We start from the raw sequence: 23,854 nt of genomic DNA, 5'->3' as shown, positions 1-23,854 counted from the left end.
TCTCGTTTGCTCTTCTTACCCCCCTTCTTTGTAGCCACTCCCCGCACCCTCGATGGTTTGGTCCCAGGAACGCGTACATCGCGTAGCACATACGCTGTTACACCGCTTCTCGAGCAGTCTCGAGCGTCCTCGAGCGCTCCACCCTTTACGCCGCGCTGCCCTCTCGAAAATCCAACCCTTTTTGGGTTGTTCGACCAATCGTCGCCAGCTAACTAAGGCTAGTTATGTATCGGTCTCTTCTACCACTCGATTCAGTCCACCTTTTTTCTGTATCGCCTCGTGCGTGGCCTCTTCTTTATTTCTTCCCTCTCTTCTCTTTCTTCTTTCTTCTTTTTAATTTTTCATCATCCCCGTCTCTTATTAGGTGGAAAGTGCGTGACTGTACTCATTGTTGGTACAGTACACCGTATATGTGTACACGATTGACATTTTCACCCCGAAATTCTATTTTGTTTACAAGTGTGTGCAGTGTACCGGAGTGCCTTCTTCGTTTTCTTCCTGCTTCGCTATATGGCCGCTCTATTGCTCGTACACGCTGGTTGGTGTGTTCCACTCGGTCGAGAGGCTTTCCACGTTCGTATGCTTGTCCGTTCTCTCTCGCTTTTGGTGCACACGATTGCTCTTCTCTCAACCCGCTACACTTCCGCCTCCTCTTTGCACCCTCCACTTCGACAGCTTCCTCGTGGAGGATCTAGCCAAGTGCTGCCAACCCCCCACCCCACACCCACGAGCTTTTGTCTCTCCGTTTCACTTAGGATCTGTACCGATCGTGGTTCACGTGTCTCTTCGTCGGACACTCTTCGTTCCCCCTGGCTTTTGCCCCTTCGAGAGCATTCTACTTGGTTTCTTACTCGGTTTTTCGAGTTCCTCCGAGTTTAATAGCCTCTTTAGCCTCTTTTCTACTCTAGGACCCGACTCTGCGTGGCCCTATCTGTTGCGTTTCCTTGAGGGTTTGCTTGATTTCTTAGTCGGTACTTTAACGTAAGAGTCTCGTGTCTCTTGTTGTCTCCCATTCTTGATGGAATACGTGAGGCTGTAATCTTTTAAAGTTCATAATTTTTTAGAAATTTTTTATGAACTCATTTTTCTTAATCGCTGGCTGCTCGTAGCTCTGTTCCTTGTATTCTTTTAATAGCTTGTTTGATTTCTTCATTGAACCCTAAATAATATATTTTGTGTTTTCTATTTTATTCTAATTTTTTACCGATTTTTCTTTTAGGGGTTGCTATCGCTTGCTTAAGTTCTTATTCAAACTATAGATATAAGACTATGTCCACTACAACTGTGTCCTACTTTATCTGTTTCTAATATACTATCCATTTTATAATTTCATGGTCACCTTTCTTCTTAAGAGAAATCTGCAACGTTTCTTTATAACCTAACTTATTTACCGTCTTATCCGTGGAATTCGCATTCATATAAACACCGCGTCGGCGATACGTCGAATCGCCGATACGTGAAATCATTTCTAACATGTGTTAATGACCCGAACAAAGGATGCACGCAATAATATTTTATAGTATTCGTGAAACGCATTCCAACAAATAAAAGCAACAATGTCCGAGGAATTCGAGAAAGGGCAAAACAACCAGGCAACCAGGTCGACCGTTTCGCACGGGTTTGTCGAGTCAGTGACGGAAAAACTGTACCACTGTTGAACAAAAAGAGAAGAAACTGATCAAGAGTCGACCTGTTCCACGCTTTTCCACCAGTCGAACGAATCGGGGAACCAGTAACGCGACAAAAAAAGAACAGCATGGTCGGTGTGTTTCCAGCATTCTACTTGTGGATGTCAATGGCGAGACCAAAGGGGAAGAGGCTGCAGGCGGATGAAAGTAAAGAAACAAATCGCAGGAAAGAATTCGTTAGGGGAGAAGGTTGGAGTTCCTCCCGCGGGAACGTGGCATCTCCACGCCTGGTCGCGTGCTTTCTCGTCCGCGAATCCATCTTCTGCGTTTTCTCTTTTTCGTCTGGATTATTATGTGACGTTGCATCTGGCGAAGATGATTTTATTAATGGCGCTTTAAAATTCGCTGGTTTGAGAACTGTAATGTTATTGTAATACTGTATAGCAGAAAATGGTATTAAATATTTAGATTCTGAATTAATTTTTAAAATCTTTTTAGATTGTTAATTTATAACGCAGATTAATTGGTGTAGGAAATATAACATTATTATTATAATACTTTACGGAAGGAAATATCGTTCAATATTTAGATTCTAAATCAACTTCTAAAATTTTCCTTTTAGGTTAGAAATTTTGATAAAGAACATTTAAGGTTTAATATTGTGGCGATTAGATTTTATATTAATTGCAACATACTAGCATTAAAGATCCCTTTTATAATAAAGTTGCCAAAGAAATCGGTAGTATCTATTATGACCTTTTCCACTTTCTACCTAATCCTACAAAACAATACAACACATAAGCTTAGAATAAACCTATACCTAACCTCTAACTCTCAACTCTGCCTCCAACCTATCAAATCTTCCATTCTAACCAATCAACTACCTTTTCCTTCGCACGGTCGGAATCTCTATATATGAAGATCCTTAGATCGAAACGTGATCCAGTCACATTCGTCGAGTGGCCAAACGCTATGTGTTCATTGGCCACGCTGGACAGCAATGTGCGTGCATATAGATGAGAGCGGAAATAGGCGCGCAAACAAACAGACAAACAAGTCGCATTCAGCGACCCGCGGATTGTTCCGTGAATTTTGCAGAAGTCATATTCATTTCTGAGATTGGCTTCTTCCAACTTCTCTCGTTGCTTCCTCTCTTTTGCCGCTGTTTTTCCGCCTCTTGGACCCGGTCCTCTTGTTCAACATCAGCGGCTAGAGTGAACGAAACGAAACGATTCCATCTATCGGAGATGCTGGAGATAGCGGAACTCGGAATAAAGCGGCGCAAGATAAAAGGAGGAGCACAGATCCTCTCTGTTAAGAGAAACAGGGAATTCAGATTGAGGAGGGAGAGGACGAAGGAGGATGGGGAGAAGGAAAGAAAGAAAGTGAGCGACCGGACGGAGCCGATCGATCGATCCTTCTTGCCAGAAAAGTTGCGGGCTCGCTTCGACTACGTCCTCCTCTTAGGCTTTGCATACCTACTCCACAATTTTTCGTGCAGCCGTTTACCGATAAAGCAGCGCGCCGCGACGCGTGTCCGCGGAATCTTATCTAGCGGGTGTACACTGTGAAATTGACTTCTCCGTGGTTGGAAATGAGGTTAGTTTCTTTACATCGAAAGTTACATTATCCTTCTGCGGAGTGGCAATGATACTTTCGCGATACCGGAAAGTTTCTTATAAATAAAATCTTGTTGGCACTTGATTCTCATAATCTTTTAATTTATATGGGGTTTTCTTTCTAATTTTTGAAATTTGTTTCATAGTTATGTGGTACAGAAGACGAATTCTGTTATATTTTTGTGAAATAATAATGAAATAACGATGAGGCCAAAATTAGATCGAACGTGTCATACTATTTCACTCGCATAATATGCTGCATGTATACTACATAGTACTTTAAGGTTAGAGTCAGGATCATAAACAATCTTATAATCGCCCTTGACTTGTATAACCTATAAAATAAATTGCGCAGGTATTTCTTAATAAGTTTGAGGGCTCAATTAATGTCACACAGATTGTAGTGTTTAAGGTTACACAATCACGCTACAAGCCTAATCTAAACTTATCATGAACTTTCCAGTTCAACAACCATGCAATTTCAACCCCAAACATCGGCTACTATACACAAATCAATCCCTAACCTCATCAACTCAAGATCGTACCCAAAGGCAAGATCAATTTGGTATACACGTAGTTACCCATAATCCGGGTAACACGGTTTCCATCGAAAAGCCGATCACCGGAGGTAATATTCGGCGTAATAAGATAAAAGAAAAGACGGTCTGGTTCTCTCCCAGGAGAGGAGTTCCGGCGTAGATTGCACCGAAGTGGTCTTCCTTGGAATCCTAGCCGTTCGCGTGGCCGTGCATCCTTGACTCCTCCCCACCCTCTTATCCCCACTCTACTTTCGTCGCGGAACGCAACAATCGAGGCCAGATCGCAAGAGGAGACGCGGAATCGTCCACTTCCTCCGTGTATGCACCAAATATTTCCACGAGAAAGAAATTCTATCAATGGGAACTCGTAAGAGTTTCTTTCGATCAAATTCGATATTCTTACAAGACACGGAATGCAAATCTGAATAATATTTATGAGACGAGAATCGAGACCTAGAGTCAACGGTGGATAGCTCTTGGACAGAGAATCGTGTGGACAGTATTGCAGGAGTAAAGGTAGGCTCGTCAACTGTACGCAGATAAACGATTTTACGAGCAGTCTTGGAATTTCAACTCGCTAAAAGTGACATAGCCTTTCCGGGCGCTTTTACGCGGCCTTTGAATTTCATTTCTCTAACCTTTCTTTCGTCATTTATCTTTGCGATAGGGTGGTCTGAGATTTCGATGGTATTGGTAGTAGGATCTTTTGTAAAACATTCTGTAATTCAATTTCACATTAAATGTTTAAATAATTCACGTTTTCAAATTCGACTATAATACAAACTAATGGCAATACAGTATTCTTCCTGTTCTAGTTCCCATTGAAGCAACAGTCTTTCGCCGCCTCTTGTCACCTTTTGTTACTGTATGTTGCAAAACATTTCCAACAATCAACAACAAGAGGTTCTTTAATGTTGCTTTATTCAAAATCACTGAATTTATCTTTGTTCTTTTCGCTTTCACGTATCGTTTACCATAATGGAAACGATATTTTTACCAAGCCCAAAACCCCATCATCATATTATCTCCATAAAACCATATTAATCCCTATTTGTGGTTAGTCCCACAATTTCCCGTAAATTTGTCAAGCAAAAACTACTACTACCTATTCAACGAACATCAAATCGCCATCGACGAAGCTTCTACCCGAAACCGATACGTCGTTTGGATCACCGCTTACTACCTGGCCAAGCAACACCTCCCTGTAAAACACTTAAGGGCCGCTCTCACGAGTCGAAATTAGAAGTCGATAAAATCCTCATTGGCGTGTGTATCGGTTGCACGGAGGTCGATGTTTGCGATATACTGGCGAATGGTCGTCGAGATACCGGGCCAGTAGAGAAGTGGATTTAAATATCCTTCTTCCGAGCTGTCCAGCATCTCGATAATTCTCGTGATCCGACGGCCTGCTGGACAACCTAACGAACGTAGCTCGATCGAGAATCGTTAATGGCGGATGGAGTTAGGTTAGGGTGGGGATCAAGCAGTCGCCAAATTCACAACGCTAATGCCTGCCGGCCGGTTCTCTGAGCCTATTTCCGATATCGGACAGGGCCGGTTTATAAAGTTCACCCGGCAAAACGATGCACTTGAGTGACGTGCGGTCGGATCGTACTCGTTAATAAGTACCGCGGGAATGCTCCTGAAGCAGAAAGCCGCTTCCATGATCCTCTCTCTCTCTCTCTCTCTCTCTCTCTCTCTCTCTCTCTCTTTCTCTCTCTCTCTCTCTCTCTCTCTCTCTCTCTCTAACTTATGGATAATATTCTTGAAAGCCTTTTCTCCAGTAAAAATCTCCCTTTACGTAGGGATTTATGGTTTTAATATATCTTTAATATATGGTGCTTGTTTTGTTCTTTATTTGATGGTTTAAAATTGTGGGTTTGTGTTGGTGGTTTTTTAGCTCTCTTTCTCTGTTCAATCTGTGGATAATATTCCGGAAGGTATTTTGCATGAATTTATGATTTCAATGCTTCTTTTGTTTTTCTCTTGGTTTTTTATCTTGATGATTTAAAAAATGTGGTTTTATATTTGTGGTCTTTTTGGTAGATTTTTTGTTGAGATGTACTTATATAGATATTTTTAGAAAGGATGTTGCAGCCTCATTTCAATTTAATCAACATTAAAGGTTTCTTTGACCTGATAACTGGGTCATCTCTGAATCATAAACTGTTTTGATGCATGGGATTAAAGATTAGGCATATATACTCACAATATAATATATGTACATACATGTATATTATAAAAGGTGATACTGATATTATCACTGTTTAGTTAACTCAAAGGCAATGCCGCCAGCGATAACATCCTGTCGGTATATTCTTTGGTGTGATTGGCGGCAATGTTTTGTGTTAACTACATACACACATATATTGACAGGAAATACCGTGTATATTTTGAATTATTTTATTAGCATAAATTTAATGATACAAAATAACCTAAAAATGTTGCATAAATAAATTTCTAAGTACAAAATGTGAATAAATAGTTTGATTTACGCTTATATCTACAACATGTATTTTATTTTGAATGTTTTAACACGTCTTTTTATATTATATCTTTTCTGCAAATTCTTGCACCTTAACATTTTCCATATATGTACATACCTGTACATAAACATCCACGATCTATTTATGAAAACTTAGAAATTTATTTATGCCTAGACTTTCATATCTTGTTATGTCATTAAGTTTATCTAAAGAGGATTCTTAATAAAAAAATTCCTCATTCTTTCTCAATTATGTTTGCATCACGTCGAGACCACTCTGTAAATCCTTGAGGCTATTTCTCGCGTTCCTGAATGCATCGAGAGTCGCGGTTAAATCGCGTCTATTCTCGGAAGGTGGAAGTCCGCCACGGGCGACGAAACGGAGGCGGCGGATCGTGCCAAGGTATCCGCGACATTTCATAAACACGAAATCAATTTTAATCCTCGCCGAGTGAGGCTGTCCTCCTCGCCTGGTCTGAACGGTGCTTATTTATAAGCACAACCGGGCCACTTCCTGCACGGGATCATGCCGCGAATCTCGCATCCTTGTGATCGCTTTGTAACCGGGGAACATCGCACGTTAATAGACTCTGTGTTGTATATTTGTCTTTCTGTACATTCATCGCGAGATTATCACTGGAAATGGCAAACTTTGTCACGATACTGGAGTGCAATTCAAGGTCAGTTGGTGAGGTGTGAGGATAAATCTTTATAGGTTATGATATTCAGGTTAGATAATTTTTATATTATCTCTGTTTTATAATTATTATATAGTGAAATGCCAATGTAAATATTATAAATATAAATATTTTTTATCTCTTAACCAAATCATCTATTAACCAGAAATTTCTATTATCATGAAATTGGAGGTTAGTATAGATACAGCAATTTCAAATAGGTTAAATATAATTCTTGAAAATGTAAGTATTGTATAATTTATTTTTGACAGGAATAAAAGAAATTTTTCAAATAACTTAAAAAAAAAATTCATAAATAAAAAGATTATTAGTAAGAAATTGTAACAGTAAATCCGTTTTTTGTCTTAATCGTTAAAAGTGTAAAATACAAAATTTGAGAAAGACAATTTTAGGAACTATTAGTATTAAAAAGTTTCTTAGCTTCCATATTTGAAAAAGGTAAGGGTAAAGGGGGATAAACTGTATTGATTAATATGAAATCATGGCATTCTTTGTTTTTCTTGTTTGATACTTTTGTCACTAGTGTTACCGTTTTCTTATTTTTTAATATATCTTGTGTTACACAGAGGGAGATGTAATCTTATAGGTTATGTTTGATAATTAAAAGGAGAATTGATGAGTAGGTATTGGATAGTGGTACCTAATGTTGTAATTATTAAACATTGAAAAGTTAGAATTATTAAGTTCTTGAAGAATCGGGTTACTTTCCTACAGATGTGTGTGAGTATACTGAATAACGAATCTTTTATTCTTTCTATTGATATTTCCATATTTTCTCTAATAAAGCTTAAACTTCTATTAACTAATAATAAAAAATGATGTATTTAAAAACTAGTTTTGCATAAACATGAAAATTTTAAATTAATACAAAGCGATCAGTGGATGTTGTAAAATCGTTGAACTTGAACTTGCTGGCGGGCAAAAGCAGATGGGAGATAAATGGTGTGATTTTGATTAGAAAAATTAAGTTCAGCAAGATATCAATCTTTATGAGAAACAAAAATGACTTCGAAATTAGATTTAATGCTAGTGTATCTCTCTATATTATTAACGTTAATTCTCTGTTCATAAAACGTGTAATACACCTTTATGAAGCCCATGACTTTATTACTCCCTTACATTCAGTTTAATCTCACTAATCCATCATCAATCTTTCCACTGCAAAAGTGCATAGTTATTTTTTATATACATTCAAACGTTTCTTAATATTTACAAAAATGTTTATAAATCATGGATATCTCAAAAATACAAAATTGTCATTATAAGAGGAAGAATTTATTTTACTAATAAACATGAATCTTTTTTGAAAATTTTCTATCACGTTTCGAACGACAATAGAACACCTCAATTTCGCCCAACAATTTATTTCCACCAATCCACTGAATGGCTCTCGCATAAGTCTTCGTTCCGGTACTTCCGTCGCCACATCCGTCGAAGACCAGTGCCACTGTCACTCACCTGCCGAGCTCGGTGTAGCTAGAAAATTTAATTAAAGCCGCACGTGGCCGTAAATTATCCTGCTATCGACAGGGATACCGGATCGTGGTGGCGGCTGTAACTCCCACAACAAGAAAAAGAAAAGAACGAAGAATAAGTGTGGAAAAGAAACGAACGAAATGTGCCTGTATATTTGCCTGTGTTTGTGTATGGGCACATTGTGCCTGTCGTGTACATTGCGTGGTTGTATATGTTACTATTGTATACTTGCATATGTTATAAATGCTTGTGTATATTTGTGTATGCTGTGTATGGCTTCCTGCATATGTGTATTTGTCCTATATATATGCAAATGTCATAGATGCTTATATATAGTAACCATACTACATACATGGTACTATCGTTATTGTATATTTTTATATACAGGTTTATATATTATAGATATTTGTTTATAATTATATATGTTCATGTATATATATATATACATATTTATATATCATAAATGCTTGTGTTACATGTATTTGTATATTTTTCTTTGTAATATAAAAACTTATCCATGATGTCATGTGTTTGTGCATATTTGTATACACAAATATTTGTATTTTGTTATCAATGTTTACGTACACATGTTCATATGTTTCATATCTGTATATTTATATTTGTCTCACATATTTTTCTCCTACTTATATTTGTACATACTAGTTTAGTTTAGATTTGTTCTTACATACATATTATATCGGTATAAAGTTCGATGTATTGAATATTTGTCTATATTTTCGTACGTATTTTATACGTATTATGTCGAATATGGATGCGTATGGGTGAGCGCGTGAAACGAATGGACTGAAGAAAAGTAGTGGGCTCAAGAGGTATAGTAATATTAGTAATACATTCGGCGTGTTGCGGCCGCTGTTAGCACCGTTAAACTAGCTTTTACTGTTCCGGTCGGTCCTTTGAACCTCACCGCCTATGCGGCAGCCACGGGCAATAAAATGCGTTCACCATAAAATGCCGAGTCTCTCTAGCCTCGCCACGGCCTCGACCATGCTCTCGTCAATGCTCACGCAACCTACCTAGCCCATTGCACATCCGGTTGCGCCCGTTTTCCCCGACCCGTAGATTTTTCACGGGAACCTTTAATTATTCCACGAACGGGATACTCTTTAATGTCGTACTTTTTTGGGATTCTAATCTAATTCATACTAATCGTATAAGAAAATTAGGCCGTAGTTGAAAATATTCAGAAAAAGAACCTAAATCATAAATCGTTATCGTTAATACAGATTTGCTGAGTAAGAGCACGGATCTTATCAATAGTTAATCAATGGTAAAAGTAAAATACCTGAAAGTAAAGAAAACAACATTTGAGCAAATAAAGAAATTTGTAGATACCGCCAATTATTTATTTTTAATTCTATTGATCGATCAATCTTAAATTAAAACATACGTTTAAAGTGTTTTAAAGTAGTATGAGATAGACTAGATTGATTAGTAGATATTGTTTGAAATTGTACATTAGTGGTGATCGACGCATGCGCCCTCTGTTTCCTATTTGTTTGGACATGCGTGTTAGAGGCTTCGCGATTTGTTTTCTGTGCAATTAAGTAGTCTTGTCAAGTGCTATGTTTCTTAAGTCTTAGTTCTTTTTTTAAGAACTTTTAAAGTGCGTTTTGGTTATTTTGATTGATAAAAGAGAAATGGTTTTTGGTTTGATGAATGGAGATCTGTCAATGGATACTTTCGTTGAAATATTAAAACATGAGTATCCACAATCGGTTATGCGTATCAAGGAGCTTCTGTTATCCTGATTCTACTTTATGGAATCTTTCACACTGATCATGTTACTGTAGAGAAGCATTCGTATGTGAAGTAAGAAAATACTAATACTTTAGTTTGTATTAAAGCAATTTATCTGCGTAAATTATCTTGTTCTTGTATCAGCTCTTTCATTTTGACTTATGTCTACTACATACAAGTGATGACGGATTCTACTGGTTAACAGGTTAACACATTTACTGTCACGACAATCACTGATAGCTGGCGCAGAACTTGACATTTATACCTCGTCAATCACCAATGACCGTTATGTGGTGGATGTGTCAACATTGTATCATACATAATTACCTTACATTTTTAAGGTTATGGTAAGATTTAGTTATAACTTAAAATGCATAAAATTCATTATACATTACATTTTGTGTAGCATAGTATCATGCATACTATAATGTATTTTAGTACTTATTTTTTACTATGACGTTTTTACTGTATATCACAATACAGTACGATTAATATGGAAAAAGCTGTAATTTTTCAATTGCAGAAATAGTATGAGATTTCTTATTGTATATATTTTAAGTCTCATTAACTACGTTAAATTGAAACTTTTCTAAAATGTCAATTAGCCAAGGGACGTTTTTAAGTAATTGAAAAATATCCCCCTTAACCATCAGCCCAAAATCCTTATACTTTCTCCGATGACAATTTACTCAGATAAATCACTTTAAGCGGCCTAAATCAACAGATACCGAATCGCCAGAAAAATCCCAACACGGAGAGAGATAACCAAAAAGTACCAGACAGACGGAGGGCGAGTTTAGCGGGTAAACATCGGGGGTAATTGGTAGGAAGTATAAGGAATTTTCTGGTAAATTGAGCCGGCCACGGAACGAGATGGAATTTTTTCCCTTCTTGTTGTGGCGCAATGAAAGTTTTCCAATAAGAAACGAAAGAGCTAATCAGAGTTTCCAAGGACTCAATGGCCCGTGAACCAACGTGTCTACGCCTCCCTGTTCGGCCACTTCTCTGTGTCGGTTACCTTTCCCCCGCCTTCTTCTTTTTCCAAAAAGTCGGCAAGCATGTCGAGAACAGTTTGATCTTGCCAGTTTTCTGTATATTCGACTCTGTTCGTGGAGAAAAGGGTCTGCGTAAAGAAGAAGAAACGGCTATAGAACCGTATCGCCTAGAGATTTTAAGTTTTTCCCTAGTCGAAGGCGGAGAGTCGAGGTTTGTTTGTGTGGTAAATTGGGCAAAGTTTGATCCGACTTAAATTTGGAAATATAGGAATTATGAAGACTTTGATTATGTACATTTTAGAAAATTGGATTTTATTGTAAAAATTTAATTTATGTATCTGTTGTGAATATTAGATTAAAGTAGTTTATAAATATAAAATACAGAAAGTTAAATCTCTAAGAAAATGTAGAGATTTTACAGTTCGGAATTCTGTGAATTTCAGAAAATTAACTTCAAAAGCATTTGTTAAGATTAATTTAAGTTAAACAAAGAGAATGCTATATTTAATTCTTTGAAACTGTAGTCCGTCAAGTATAGTATTAGGTTGTCCGAAAAGTATCTTTCTTTTACAGACACGTTTTGCATCTTTATACAAACATAAAATCTAATCTGTCGAAAGTTGTGATCTTTAGTTTGGTAGAACAAAATGGATCATACGTAATTCGATAAAATAATATAAAACAGAAAATGTTGTGCATCCATTATTTCCTTATAAAACGAAAGAAACTTTTCGTACGACTTAATATTTTAAATTTCTACATTTGATAATAGGAATACAAAATAATAACGAAGATACAATTATTTTCTAAATTGTCCATCCTAAATTCCTCATTTTATTATGTTGTAAAAGGATTAAATGTCAATAACAAACGTACGTAACATCACGATACACTGCTGTCAAAGAGCACCGGTAATACGATAAGAAGATATAGAGAGAAATATCTCAATGTATAAACGAAAAACGATACCCGTATCACCGTATCAAAACAACTACATACGATACCATTTGATCATGACATTAAAATTCGTCATCTCAATTTTCATTCCATCTATAAAAAGAAATCATTAAAAAAACAAAAGAGTCACTAGTGACACCATTAGCGAAAAGTACGTCATGCGATCCATAAAACATTTTCTATCAGATCACAGACGTGGTCTGTGCTTAATGGACAGAATTATTACTCTCTCATGCAGTCCAAATCGAATGGTTTCTCCCAAAGGGGGTAGCGGAGGGAGGGAAACAGCATACTGTGAGGATAATTTGCGGAAATATCGTCCGTGTAAAATGATCCGCGGCAAGTAAAGCTCTCCGCATCGAGATACATCTGTTTGTATATTACGCCGAGGTAAACATCGTTGTTGATGCAGCGCGCTATTATGCACCGCGGTGCATGATGCACCATCGTGTGCCACGCACACAAACACGAATTAACTCCACGCGATTGGTGAGGCTTCGATAGCCACCCCATCTCGTATCGCTCCACAATAGATATCCAATTAGCTATTCAATATTGAAAAATGTTATTCGATTCGCAATTATTTACAATTATTTCGCAGACCAGTTTTTGTTTCGTCCTAGCGGAACTTAATACTTTTGTTAGGATTGGTACCAGGATATGTTTTACAGTGGCGAATGTTCAAATAGGGAAAATCTTTATACTAAATTTTAATTAATTTCATTTGTATTTAATGCCCATAATAATATTTTAGGGAGCGTAATGTAAGAAATTAAGATATAGATTTATAAACAAAATATAAAAGAGGAAAAATTTTTAAGTCTTATATTACAGAAAAGAAAATGCACATTTTTATATATTCTATATTATGAAAAAAATGAAACTAAAATATTTCACAATATAATTAACTAAATTTATATAAGTTCGTATAAATGGTTGTCTGTTTGTACAGTCATCTCCATTGTATATTTGTCTCCTTTTAATATTGTTGATTTAAAATTAATAGAAAATTCTCTTTAGGAAGAGGAAAGTTGTGTACCTGGACGTTGTACACTTGACCACTTAGTACTTTGAGCACTTAACATGTTGAGTGCTTCGATCTAAGTACTTTGTAGTATTTGTACAGTATTGATACATATTTGCAGTCTATGGTTCTTGTATACTTAATTAGTTAAATAATATGAGTACTCGATTAGGTTAAATAGGGTAATTTAGTAATTAGGATAAGGTTCGGATTCTGAAATGTGTTGAAGAATTAGATATGTAATTCTAGCAAACATCGTCTTGTTTTAGAAACTACCGTTATTTAAAAACACACATAACAGAACGTTTTGCGAACTCGTACGGAAATAGTGAAGTTAATGTGAGTACAGGCGCATGTACATAACCAGAAAACCGTACTTTCAATTTTCGTTCGCACCACACAAAAATCACAAGCCTGTCAGACTTGAATCTCAAGGATAACAAGTCCGTCTGATAAATTAGGGACAGATAACATTCTTCTTCCTAGTTTTTGTACCCCAGTTCGTTAATTCGATTTTTAAAAATTTTAAACTCAACTATTTAATCAAGATTATATGATTGTCGATCTCGAATTAAAAGAAGATGGTGGTACTATAAAGTGTTTCAGAATAAGAATTTATTGTAATTAATGATAATTAATTAAAAAACGTACAGAAAGAATTTACGTATAGAAGAAGAAATAAAATAAATAAGTTTCAAAAAGTCCTTTAAAGCAAGGTTTCGTGGAAAAAGCTATATTTCATCTTTCCGATCTACTAAAAAAAAAAAAAAAAAAAAAATCAATACGTACAGACGATCTGTTTTTTAAAACTCAGGTTTTATTAGGGTAAGTCTTCTTTAAGTTAAAAAAGAATTGCTCGTTCGAATATCATAAATATTCGGCGGTGTGTGTTCTTTCCGATTTATATGTCACGAAGGATCAAAGAGAGATGTGGCACGTTATGCTGAGAATAATCATGAAAAGAAGTTCTACAGCCGCGCTCGATAAATTTTCGACGGGTTCTACGGTCTGTGCTGGGGATCGAAGAGAAAAATAGACACGTGCCGCCTCGAACAAACTTTCCAACCTCAATAATCATCTTTATATAATGTTCTGTTTATTACTTACATTGCAATTTTTTTTATATCTGTATGATAGGTTATATGATTTTCTCTAAATCTCTATGATATTTCATGTCATTTTTAAATACTTAAAATAGTATGTTTTACTTATAATGACTGAGAAGTTTCTCTTTATTATTAGTAGTAATTTTATCCATGGAGAGGCACTATGAACGTTCTTTCCGTCCACTATAACCTATAATTCCTATATCGAGGATCGATTATCGCGATCGAGAGAAATGTTCCGGCAGACCGTATCCAGGAAACGAAAAGTCGGTAACAGACTGGGCCATGGTATTTATTCTCCGTCCCGTGAGAACGCTATACGTAAGCCAGCCTCTCGGTGTGTATTTACTCGCGGAATACGTGCGCTCTCGTGCGGCCAAGAAGACAATTACCTCCGCGGGGCAAACGGGCCCGGTCGTGTCGGCACGCTTTGTGCCGCGGCCACTTCTTTCCAGCCGTTCCTCGAATTTACGAAACGTTTCTGCAAGCGACGCGTGCACCGCCGCTCTCACCGCCCGCTTGGAAAACCACAGGTATACTTTGTTTCCTTGTTGAGAATCGCTTTGGTATATTATGTGTTTTCATAGAAGCTGCGATATAAAATGGAAAGTTTTTGTAGAAAAGAATTGAATTCGAAAGTGTAGATTGTGTAACTATTACATATACTATTGAATTTTGTGTACTTTTTCTACAAGTCGTGTTTCTATGAAATTAGATATGTCGGAATTTGTGAGTTTCTGGGATAAAATACGGTTTTAGGAATTGGATTATTTTCTGTAAATTTTGATAACGTGTATGATATTTGATCAAGTTCGGTTTTAGGTAATCGAATCTGGTTTCTCTGAAACGTTTCTATCGAAAGTTTACAATTTGCTTTCGAATAAAGTCTCCGCAGGTGTGACTCTAACACGATGTTTGTAATCTGTCTTATCTACTGTAATTTACTTTTCAAACAGCTTTTTCGATAATGGAATCTGTTATCTCTTCCAGCATTTAATTCCCAACATACATGTACATTTAAAATTCAATTCTTCCTTTATCTTAAATTTCTTCATGAAAAGAATCTTAATATACCAACTAATCACATCAATAACTACATCGATCTCGAATTGCTTTCAAATAAATTCATTTTTCTATACATACTCTACGCTTACAACAGCATGACGAATTAGGATTTATTTACGATAACTCTTTTTCTAATCTCAAACTATATGGAACTTCCTGCAGCAACGTAAAATCTAATATTCCTCCCATTTATTATGCCAAACCCTGCTCTCCATTCAAGCCTTCATTCTAATCACCTCTATAAAAATTCATCTTTATACTGGAACCAGCCATCAAAGCGATTCAGCGTATTCATTCGGTGCCCCCTCCTTGGAACGAATCTACGTGTCGAAGAGGATCTGCGACAAGAAGTCAAGACAACCCGATTATCCCATGCACGCTTCTCGGTGTGTAGTCTCGGTGTCTTGTGGCCGGTGCTCGCGCATGTGCCAACAGAGTGTACATGCCAGTGGAGAGCGGCAAAGCCATCCACTCGACCAAGTCAAAGTCTCTTCTCTTCCTCTAATTTTTCTTCTTCCTTTTCCTCTTTGCAGTACCTCGATCTTCTTTTCCACCCTTCATCCTCTTCTTCTTCTTCCTCTTCTTCCTGTTGGTTCTCTGCAATGTCCCATGCCTTGGCGGCGAGTGGGCGTCGGACGGCAATTAGCATACTCGCGTGATCAAAGCAGTGGGACACGTGCGACAAGAATTAACGACCACCAGCAGAACGACTCTTTCTTCACGGAGTGCGCGCGCGATAAATCGCGCTTCCGATGCCTTCGTCGACACCCGCCATGCCGCCCACACGCGTGGCCCCTCCCGTCGTGGTTTGTCCACAAGCACGCGGCGCCCTCTGCCCACTGTTTTTTCATCCATTTCGCCAACGGACCCAACGATCCGCCTTTGGCTTTCGGTGATCGTTTCGCACAGGTTATATATAGGCGGGCGCATTCTTTATCAGGCCATTGCCGGATGAATTTATACGGGATAATCCAGTGCTCGTTTCCGCTTCAACCACTTATGAATTATGTCTTCTCAGAAAGTAATACGTATTTGGCTCTTTTTGGAGGTGTATAGGTAGATTAGAAGTGAAGGATGTGTTTGGTGAGTAGAACTTGCGAACGACTGGTTTCGATTGCTCAATATAGTCTTGTAGATTATTGAATATGTATTATAGACACTTGTTTTAAGATAAATCCAAATATTATTAATTACGTATCGTATAATTTGGAAATTGGATACGTTTTTTTATTAGTACTAATACTAATTAATGATTTTATTCGTAGAAGGTAAGACTAGAATCAGATCTAGAATCTATTATTATATCAGGACTGTAGCAATAAATTAATATAACGTAAACCTCGTTATTATTACTTAATATTGCTCGCAAGCAAGAATTTCTGCTATCTGATAATTCCAAGATGTGAAATATAATCGGACTTAAACATTATAACCTCAAAATTAAAAGAGACAAAACTACATATATTTCAGATAGCAGTAGATATAAGACAAGCATGCCACTTCACACGAAGGTTCTAAGTGCCATACAAAGAGAAAGAAACCATCGTAGAAAGTAATTCCCCTCGAGGAAATTCGACTATTGACCCCGAAACACTCGAGTGGCCTTTAGCCGGCAGGAAGTCTAACGGAATCGCGATCCCTAAAGCGAATCGAACGGAAGGTATACAGGCGCAAGATGGATTCGCAGCACGATTTTAATATTGCCACTTATCTCGAATTCCTCGTTACACGAGAGTAGCATTTTCTGATATCTCGAATACATACCTGTTTCGTTGGTTCGGGATTCACGGTAATTCTTATGGTTTCTTCTGTAACCACCTACTCACGGAAAAGGATGCCATTGACAGATGTATAGAGAGTGTAGAAGCGTGATTTGCTGTGCAGACACGCGTGGTTGCTCGTAATCAGCTGCAACATTGTATGATGATCAGCCAACGGGTGTTTGTATTGCGATAGTTTCCGGGTCCTCCCTTCATGAATTCTATTCTTTCACGATTGAGTGTGCGACAGTTTTACTGTTCGTTTTTATTGACAAAATTTTCTTGCTTGCTGATATAGATTAATAATTAATAAATTACAATTTGATTATTGAATTGTAAAAAGTGAAGTGAGAGTGAAGAAAGTGAAATTCATAGAGTTTTCAGGGTTAATCAAACATTAATAATAAATTTTCAATTTCATTGTAAACTATTAATTAAGAAATTAAAAGTCGATTAGTAAATATATCTAGGGTCTAATGTGACGAAAGAATAAGTGAAGTAGAATTTCAAAGTCTAATAAGAAATCAATGATGAGTGTTATTTCCAATTTCATCCATTCAATTAAATCATTTATCAAACTCATTGGTACGGACTCTTACTTTATTTACTGTTAATTTTGTGGAATATAACCTCTAATTTATAAAATCTGCATATATTATTTCATTTGTTTTATTATCAAACTTGCTGCTATTATGGATTGTTAGTACCTTATTAGTACTCTTATCCTGTAAAGTTTCATTAATAATATTAGCTCGGTTCTGCAAGATGGCTCAGTTGAGTGACAACGAATAAAAAGAGAATATATAAAATCTTAACACCATATCGATAATCTCAATTTTCTTCAATTTCCCAAACACTGACTTCTCCTGATTTCTCCATCAATAACTCTTCAAATGGTTCTCCCCATAATATTTAGCTTTACCCCCAGCCATAAATTAACTATAAACCGATTCAGCTGAATTGAATCGAGTTATGGATAGACGGTAAAATCGATCGATCGTTCGGTATCGTTTGCGTCGCATCTTCTTTCATCAACTCGGTGTTATACCAAGATCATAATATTCTTTATTTCGCGCAATTCATCTATTATTATTTGCTTTAGGCGAAATACACAAAATTCAAAGCAGAGTAGAAAGGGAGGAGGCAGAGTGAAACGAATAGATACAGAGGCTGAACAAAACAACATGAATGGTTAGGGGTCGATAATACAGGGAAATGTAAATCGCAATATGCTAATGCAAGCAACGAGAACGTTTGTCAAACCGAGCGTTAAGATCCCAGGCCAGGACTCCTTGTTTCACGCGTGAACGAGCCTTAACCCACCGCAAAACCAACGCCTGAACCAACACTGACTGTTTTCGCGCACCACCGTGCTGTCTATACCGATGAGTGGGTCTTAGCGGGGAGAGGGTGGACATGATGGTACATGAGGAAATATGGAATCTCCAATTTATACGAGTTATTAGTATTATTATTACTGTTTTGGTTACCAGTGATGTCAGTGAGATTTTTGAATTGGATTAAAAAATACAAGTAAAGATTAATAATATTATTTACATTTAATATATATTTATAATTAACGTATGATGGGAAATTAAAGTATAAAATGGTAGTCCTTGAATTTATTAATTGTTATCGTTATTTTTATTTTTTTCAAGTAATATTAGTTACCAGAGATTTTGAAAGAGAACTTAGTGTTTAGAATGCAAACTAATAGCAGTAAAAGCAGCAGTAGATTTTTGATATTATCTATGTTTACAAAATTTCTAGTCACTAATATAAAATAGTAATCATTTTAGATTTGTGCAACTGTGAACAAAATTGTTTTTGTAGTCTTACACAGCAAATAATTTTCCAGTAACTAAATATAAAATTTTTGTTTCACAACCTATATTTCTGTTAATGATAAAATATATTTATTTGATTGATAATGACAGAAAAAATTAGTTAGAATATAAATTTAAATAAGCTAAGGGAAAAAATTGTACAAAATTTAAAAAGGAAATATAAAATACTTCATATTGTTCCCTTCATCACTGAATTTGTGATTTAGTAGAGTATGATTTCCCATTGCTGTTTATCACGATTCATTGGTGTCATTTAACTGGTAGAATTATTTGACTGAGTTGAGAGAGGGGGGTGGAAGGTTGAGAAAATGGTATTGATATGTAGTTATATTGGCAGGTTTTCGTGCTGTTGTCCCAGATAGTTTTAATTTAGATTGTACGATAAGGGATAGAGATAGGCAGGCTTTTAAGAAATGAAAAATCCGACCAGGGGCGGGACAGTAGGAAGGTACGGTGAAGAAAATGAAGCGTGTAGTGAATGCTTTTGTTCTTTGGCCGCCTTTGAAATGAAATCACTGATTTAAAATGTTGCTGACTACGAATCTTTTTGTTTCATCGAGCATTTAGACATTCTTGCCTTCTTGCACAGATCTATTTATTTTATTATTTAAAGAAAGACATTATGTATAACAAATTAAATAATCTACTAACGTTCTTAAATATTAAAAATAAATCTATTTAGGAATTTTAAAGAATCGTATCTTCTAATAAATTAATGGAAAGTCTAGTGATTTTATTTGTTACCTCGAGATTTACTAAAATTATTTTCGCTATAATATTTATTTTTATAATATATATTAAGTAAAACTTTGTCAAAAGATATTCCAGTAAAAATACCTTTTCATTAAACGCACCATACTTAACTTTACTATCAATAATCTCCTCGAACTCAATTAAATACTCTCCATCACAAAACAAACTCCTACAATAACAGGCATCAGAATTACTCCAACTTCGATGGAACAATATTCACAATATTTATATAGTTCCACAAACAAACCCATATGAATATCAAAAAAGAGTGAAGTTCATTGTTTCAACTGGTCATCATCGTTCCACCGTGTTGAATATCACGTTACACAACGTGTTTGCCAATCACGCACGCGGATATATTTAATCTGGCCGGGTTTCATGTTTGCGTAGCCACTCCATGATCGCTAGGAACATGTAATTAAATTATCCATCGTTGTTTATTTCCACTGTTTTCTGAGAAAACAAGCACGCGCTGATTTCGCCGGTGTTGACGATAAACGAATCGTCAGTGATGTTACAACAGGTCTGTGCATTCATTTGATGCGCGTATTGGGACTTTCCCCACTCAATCTCCGTTGTTATAACATGTTAGCTATATACATCATGTCTCGATGCATCAAAATACTACATAACCTATGAAGAATACGTCCCTTCTATATTGGTATTGATATCTTAGCTCGTTTTCAATTTTAAGTCAATCTGTTTGGTCAGTAAGGTTTGGTCAGCGCTGCTAGAATTGATGGAGTATAGCAATCAGATGAAAACACAGTGTTGGTTCAGGTTATCGGGCTGTTAAGCAGCGCTCACGCGTGAAACGCGTAGTCGTCAAATTAATACCATATCACTTGGAAATTATAGGCGTTATTTATCATGCTAGATTGCAATTTATTTTAATTGCTAGTCAATATATAACGAATAATAAGTCTGTATTGCTTGGAAATTGTAGTATTTATTTTTATTTATCAAAAAAAGTATGAGTTATCAAGCTAGGTTGTAATCTATGTTATTTACAAGTCAATATACAATGAATAATGAGTATCTTTTCACTGCGACACTCAATAATTTCATATTAGAACTGCTGGTGACAAGTTAGGTATCATTCCTTTCATTGACATTTCCTCTTGATTCATTTCTTTCATTGATTCATAATCAATAAGTTACTTTCAAAAGCTTTTGGGATTCAAATTCGTTTAAAACTTCAGACTACATTGTCATATTTCTATTAAATTAAGATATAACCTTAAAGTATATTAATCCAAAAAATGAAATACAATGAAGTGTTAGATTCATTTCTAAGCTTGTAAAGAATTAAGGGTAACTAAATGTGATTATGTCAAACTTTACCATAATAGTAAACATGATAACTTGTATTATCACGTGAAAACATATTAATGTCACTCGCCCACGCGCATGCGCGTTGCGCGCATACGGGATCCACCGTCGATCCAAGGAATTTTGTTCCATGGTAAACGCCGGAGGAGACCGGTAGTACTCTACTTGATATCCCAGGGGCACGGGGGCGTGCACCTTTAGACGCACCACATCCGCGTAGACGGTGTTCTCTCTCTGGCGTGCACCGCACCGCAGAACGGTGCAAAAAGGGAGGGAACAATGGGGATCCCATGGGAATATATCCGCCGGTGCATCCCCTAATTAAGATTGGCCTTGTTTTAAGCAGCCCGGTAAATGATTCGCCGATCCCCTCGAGAAGAGCCGATACATCGGTTCGCGTACCAACTACATACGATCGACGAGTATACAGAAGAGTTCGTGACGTAATCCACCATTCTTTTTCTTCTTGCACTTCTCCCCACTCTTTCACCATCAACCCCTACTCCCTCCCCCAACCTATCCGTTTTGTTGCGTAATCTTTCTGGAACGTTAAATTCTTGAAAGCGCCGGTTGAAAGCCGGATTATTCCCTTCTCCGCTTCACCATCGTCTCTCTTATATTCTGGCTCTTTCTCCACAGTTTTCTTCTTCCTCCTCTTTCTTTTTTCACTCTATCGACCTCTGGTCTCGTTACGCGGGAAACGTTTTTAACCATTCGACCGCGACAATGGGAACGACGGAGGATCACGTGTCGTTATGGTTTATGGCAGTGGTTCTTAACCTGTCACCCGCGAAGCATCTCAGAGGTGCTGCGTGTTTCTCACACGCGGAAGTAGTCATTTTTCGAATAAGGAATAATTATCTGCGTTTTTATTTATTTATAATTAGACTGTGGATTTTTATGCATTTATGAGATACTTGACAAAAATACACATACAATATGCAAAAGTATATAAAATATTTAAGGTAGAATATTTATTATGATATTTAAACATGAAACATTTGTATTTGCGTTCCATTCCTTTAGTTATGCTCATAAGGATATAAAAATGCATAAAATCTGCAGTCTATTTATAATAAATCACTTCTCTCCAAATTTGAAGCTTGTTGACGAGCAATTGATGAATATTTTAGATATACACGTTTCAGGCGCATTACGGATCTAAGTGTTGATTTTAGTCTTGGGAATCCGCGACAACGAAAAATTATTTAAAGACCCGTGGTACACAAAAGATTAAGAACCGCTGGTTTATGCCGTAGAAAAGACGTGTAGGAAGTTGAAAAATGAGAGACAGGGGAAATGCTCGTGGAATGAGGGAATGTAACGAGTAACGCCGGTGAGAGGTTATCGATTATCGAGCGCAACTTACGATTCGTTAGGCTCGCGTGTGCTGTCTTGAGAAGGAGTGGGGAGGATTTAGCGAAGACGCACCGTGCCTGCGAAGTGGGAGGAGATGTGTTGCGTTCCGTGTGGATCTAATAAACGCGAGCAAATTGGTAGCCGATGGGGCATAGCAAAGAGGGATGGCCAAGTGTTTCATTTCTAGAATTCTTTGCGCTGCGATTTCTTTTTGGTGTTTTCGACGCGTTGATTCCTCAAATATGTATTATGCACCATGTTGTACTTTTCACAGCAGGCAACGTATTAAAGGCTATTTGTAGAAATTAGGACACGGTATAATGTATCGATTATGTACGAACGTATTAATGTATTCATTGTGCAATTTTGTATATATACATTTATATAGAAAAATTTTCACATAACCTACATAAGGGCAATATTAGTCTGTTCCAAGATGAATGAACTTCGATGATCTTGACTTCTAGCATAACTCTGAGGAAACATTTTTTTCATCATCAATAGATGTTTTGGACAGGTCTTGGAACTATATAAACTTTTCCTAGTCATTCTTTTTTATCATCAACAGCAATAAAGGTAATTTAAATATTCGATTTGAGCGAGACGTGCTTTATATTTAATGCAAGATTTTATCTAACGTAAAAAGGTGGTCGTTGTAAAAAGACAAATATTATGGCAAAGATAGGAGAGGGTACCGAATGCAATATCTATAACTCTCTTGGTCTACTCTTTCGCGGTTAATCTTGTGCGGAGCTACTGCGCGCGTTCCGTTTAAAAGCTTTAATCTTGTTACAGCTAATTCCTCCGCCTATATCTTGTTAGATTCTGCGTGCTCAAGCTATCAAGCTGACTTGTTTTCCTTCTGAAAAAAAATTAGCTGACCGGAAATCGATTGACGAGCCCGCGATATCCGGAATATTTTACTCGCTGAAACACGTTGAAGTCACTCGCTGAATTCCTCGTAACTCAGCTTCTCTTCCTTATACATTTGAAAACCTTACCTTTGAAAATTTGAATTTCATGGACCGATATTGCACGTTCGATTTTATTCAATCATTTTGCAATTGCAAATTTCTTTTTTTAATTTCCAGCATAAAAATTGAAATTAAAAAGACAGAAAAGTAGAAATTAAAATTAAGAATTCAATATATTCTGTGTTCGATAGAACAATTATAATTAATTTTCCTTTTCAACGAAATAATCTAAATCATTCTACAATTTCAAGTTAATATAGTTTTTTACTCAAAGTTATCGCGACGAAAGGTGAAAAATGATGAAATGGAATTTTCATGGAAAAGGTACGAGGGAAGGAGGACAAGAGTTAAACGATAAGCTGCTCATATCCATGGTTAGATGAGATAAGTTTTATGACGTCCCCATTATTTCGAGAACCCTTTCCGTCGAAACATTGTAAGCAGACCCTCGGGACACCTATTCGGTGATAATTTTTATT

At 36.7% G+C, this 23,854-nt stretch overlaps 1 protein-coding gene across 2 annotated transcripts in view; it reads left to right on the top strand.

Moving 5' to 3' along the window:
* The window catches only part of LOC132916244 (protein Wnt-4-like), a 73,271-nt gene that overhangs the window by 23,240 nt on the left and 26,177 nt on the right, over positions 1-23,854 (top strand). The window contains exons 1-2 of one of the 2 annotated variants that reach the window (XM_060976075.1): positions 9,910-10,275; positions 10,409-10,550. The exons of the other annotated variant lie outside the window; for it this stretch is intronic. Of the exons in view, the coding sequence (XP_060832058.1) occupies positions 10,483-10,550 (68 nt within the window). The 5' untranslated portion in view covers positions 9,910-10,275; positions 10,409-10,482. Of the gene's footprint in view, positions 1-9,909; positions 10,276-10,408; positions 10,551-23,854 lie in introns of those variants that run through there. 2 annotated transcript variants of the gene reach the window in all.

Source organism: Bombus pascuorum, chromosome 2 (genome assembly GCF_905332965.1).
Source record: "Bombus pascuorum chromosome 2, iyBomPasc1.1, whole genome shotgun sequence".
NCBI lineage: Eukaryota > Metazoa > Arthropoda > Insecta > Hymenoptera > Apidae > Bombus > Bombus pascuorum.
This window is presented reverse-complemented; position numbering and strand designations above follow the sequence as displayed.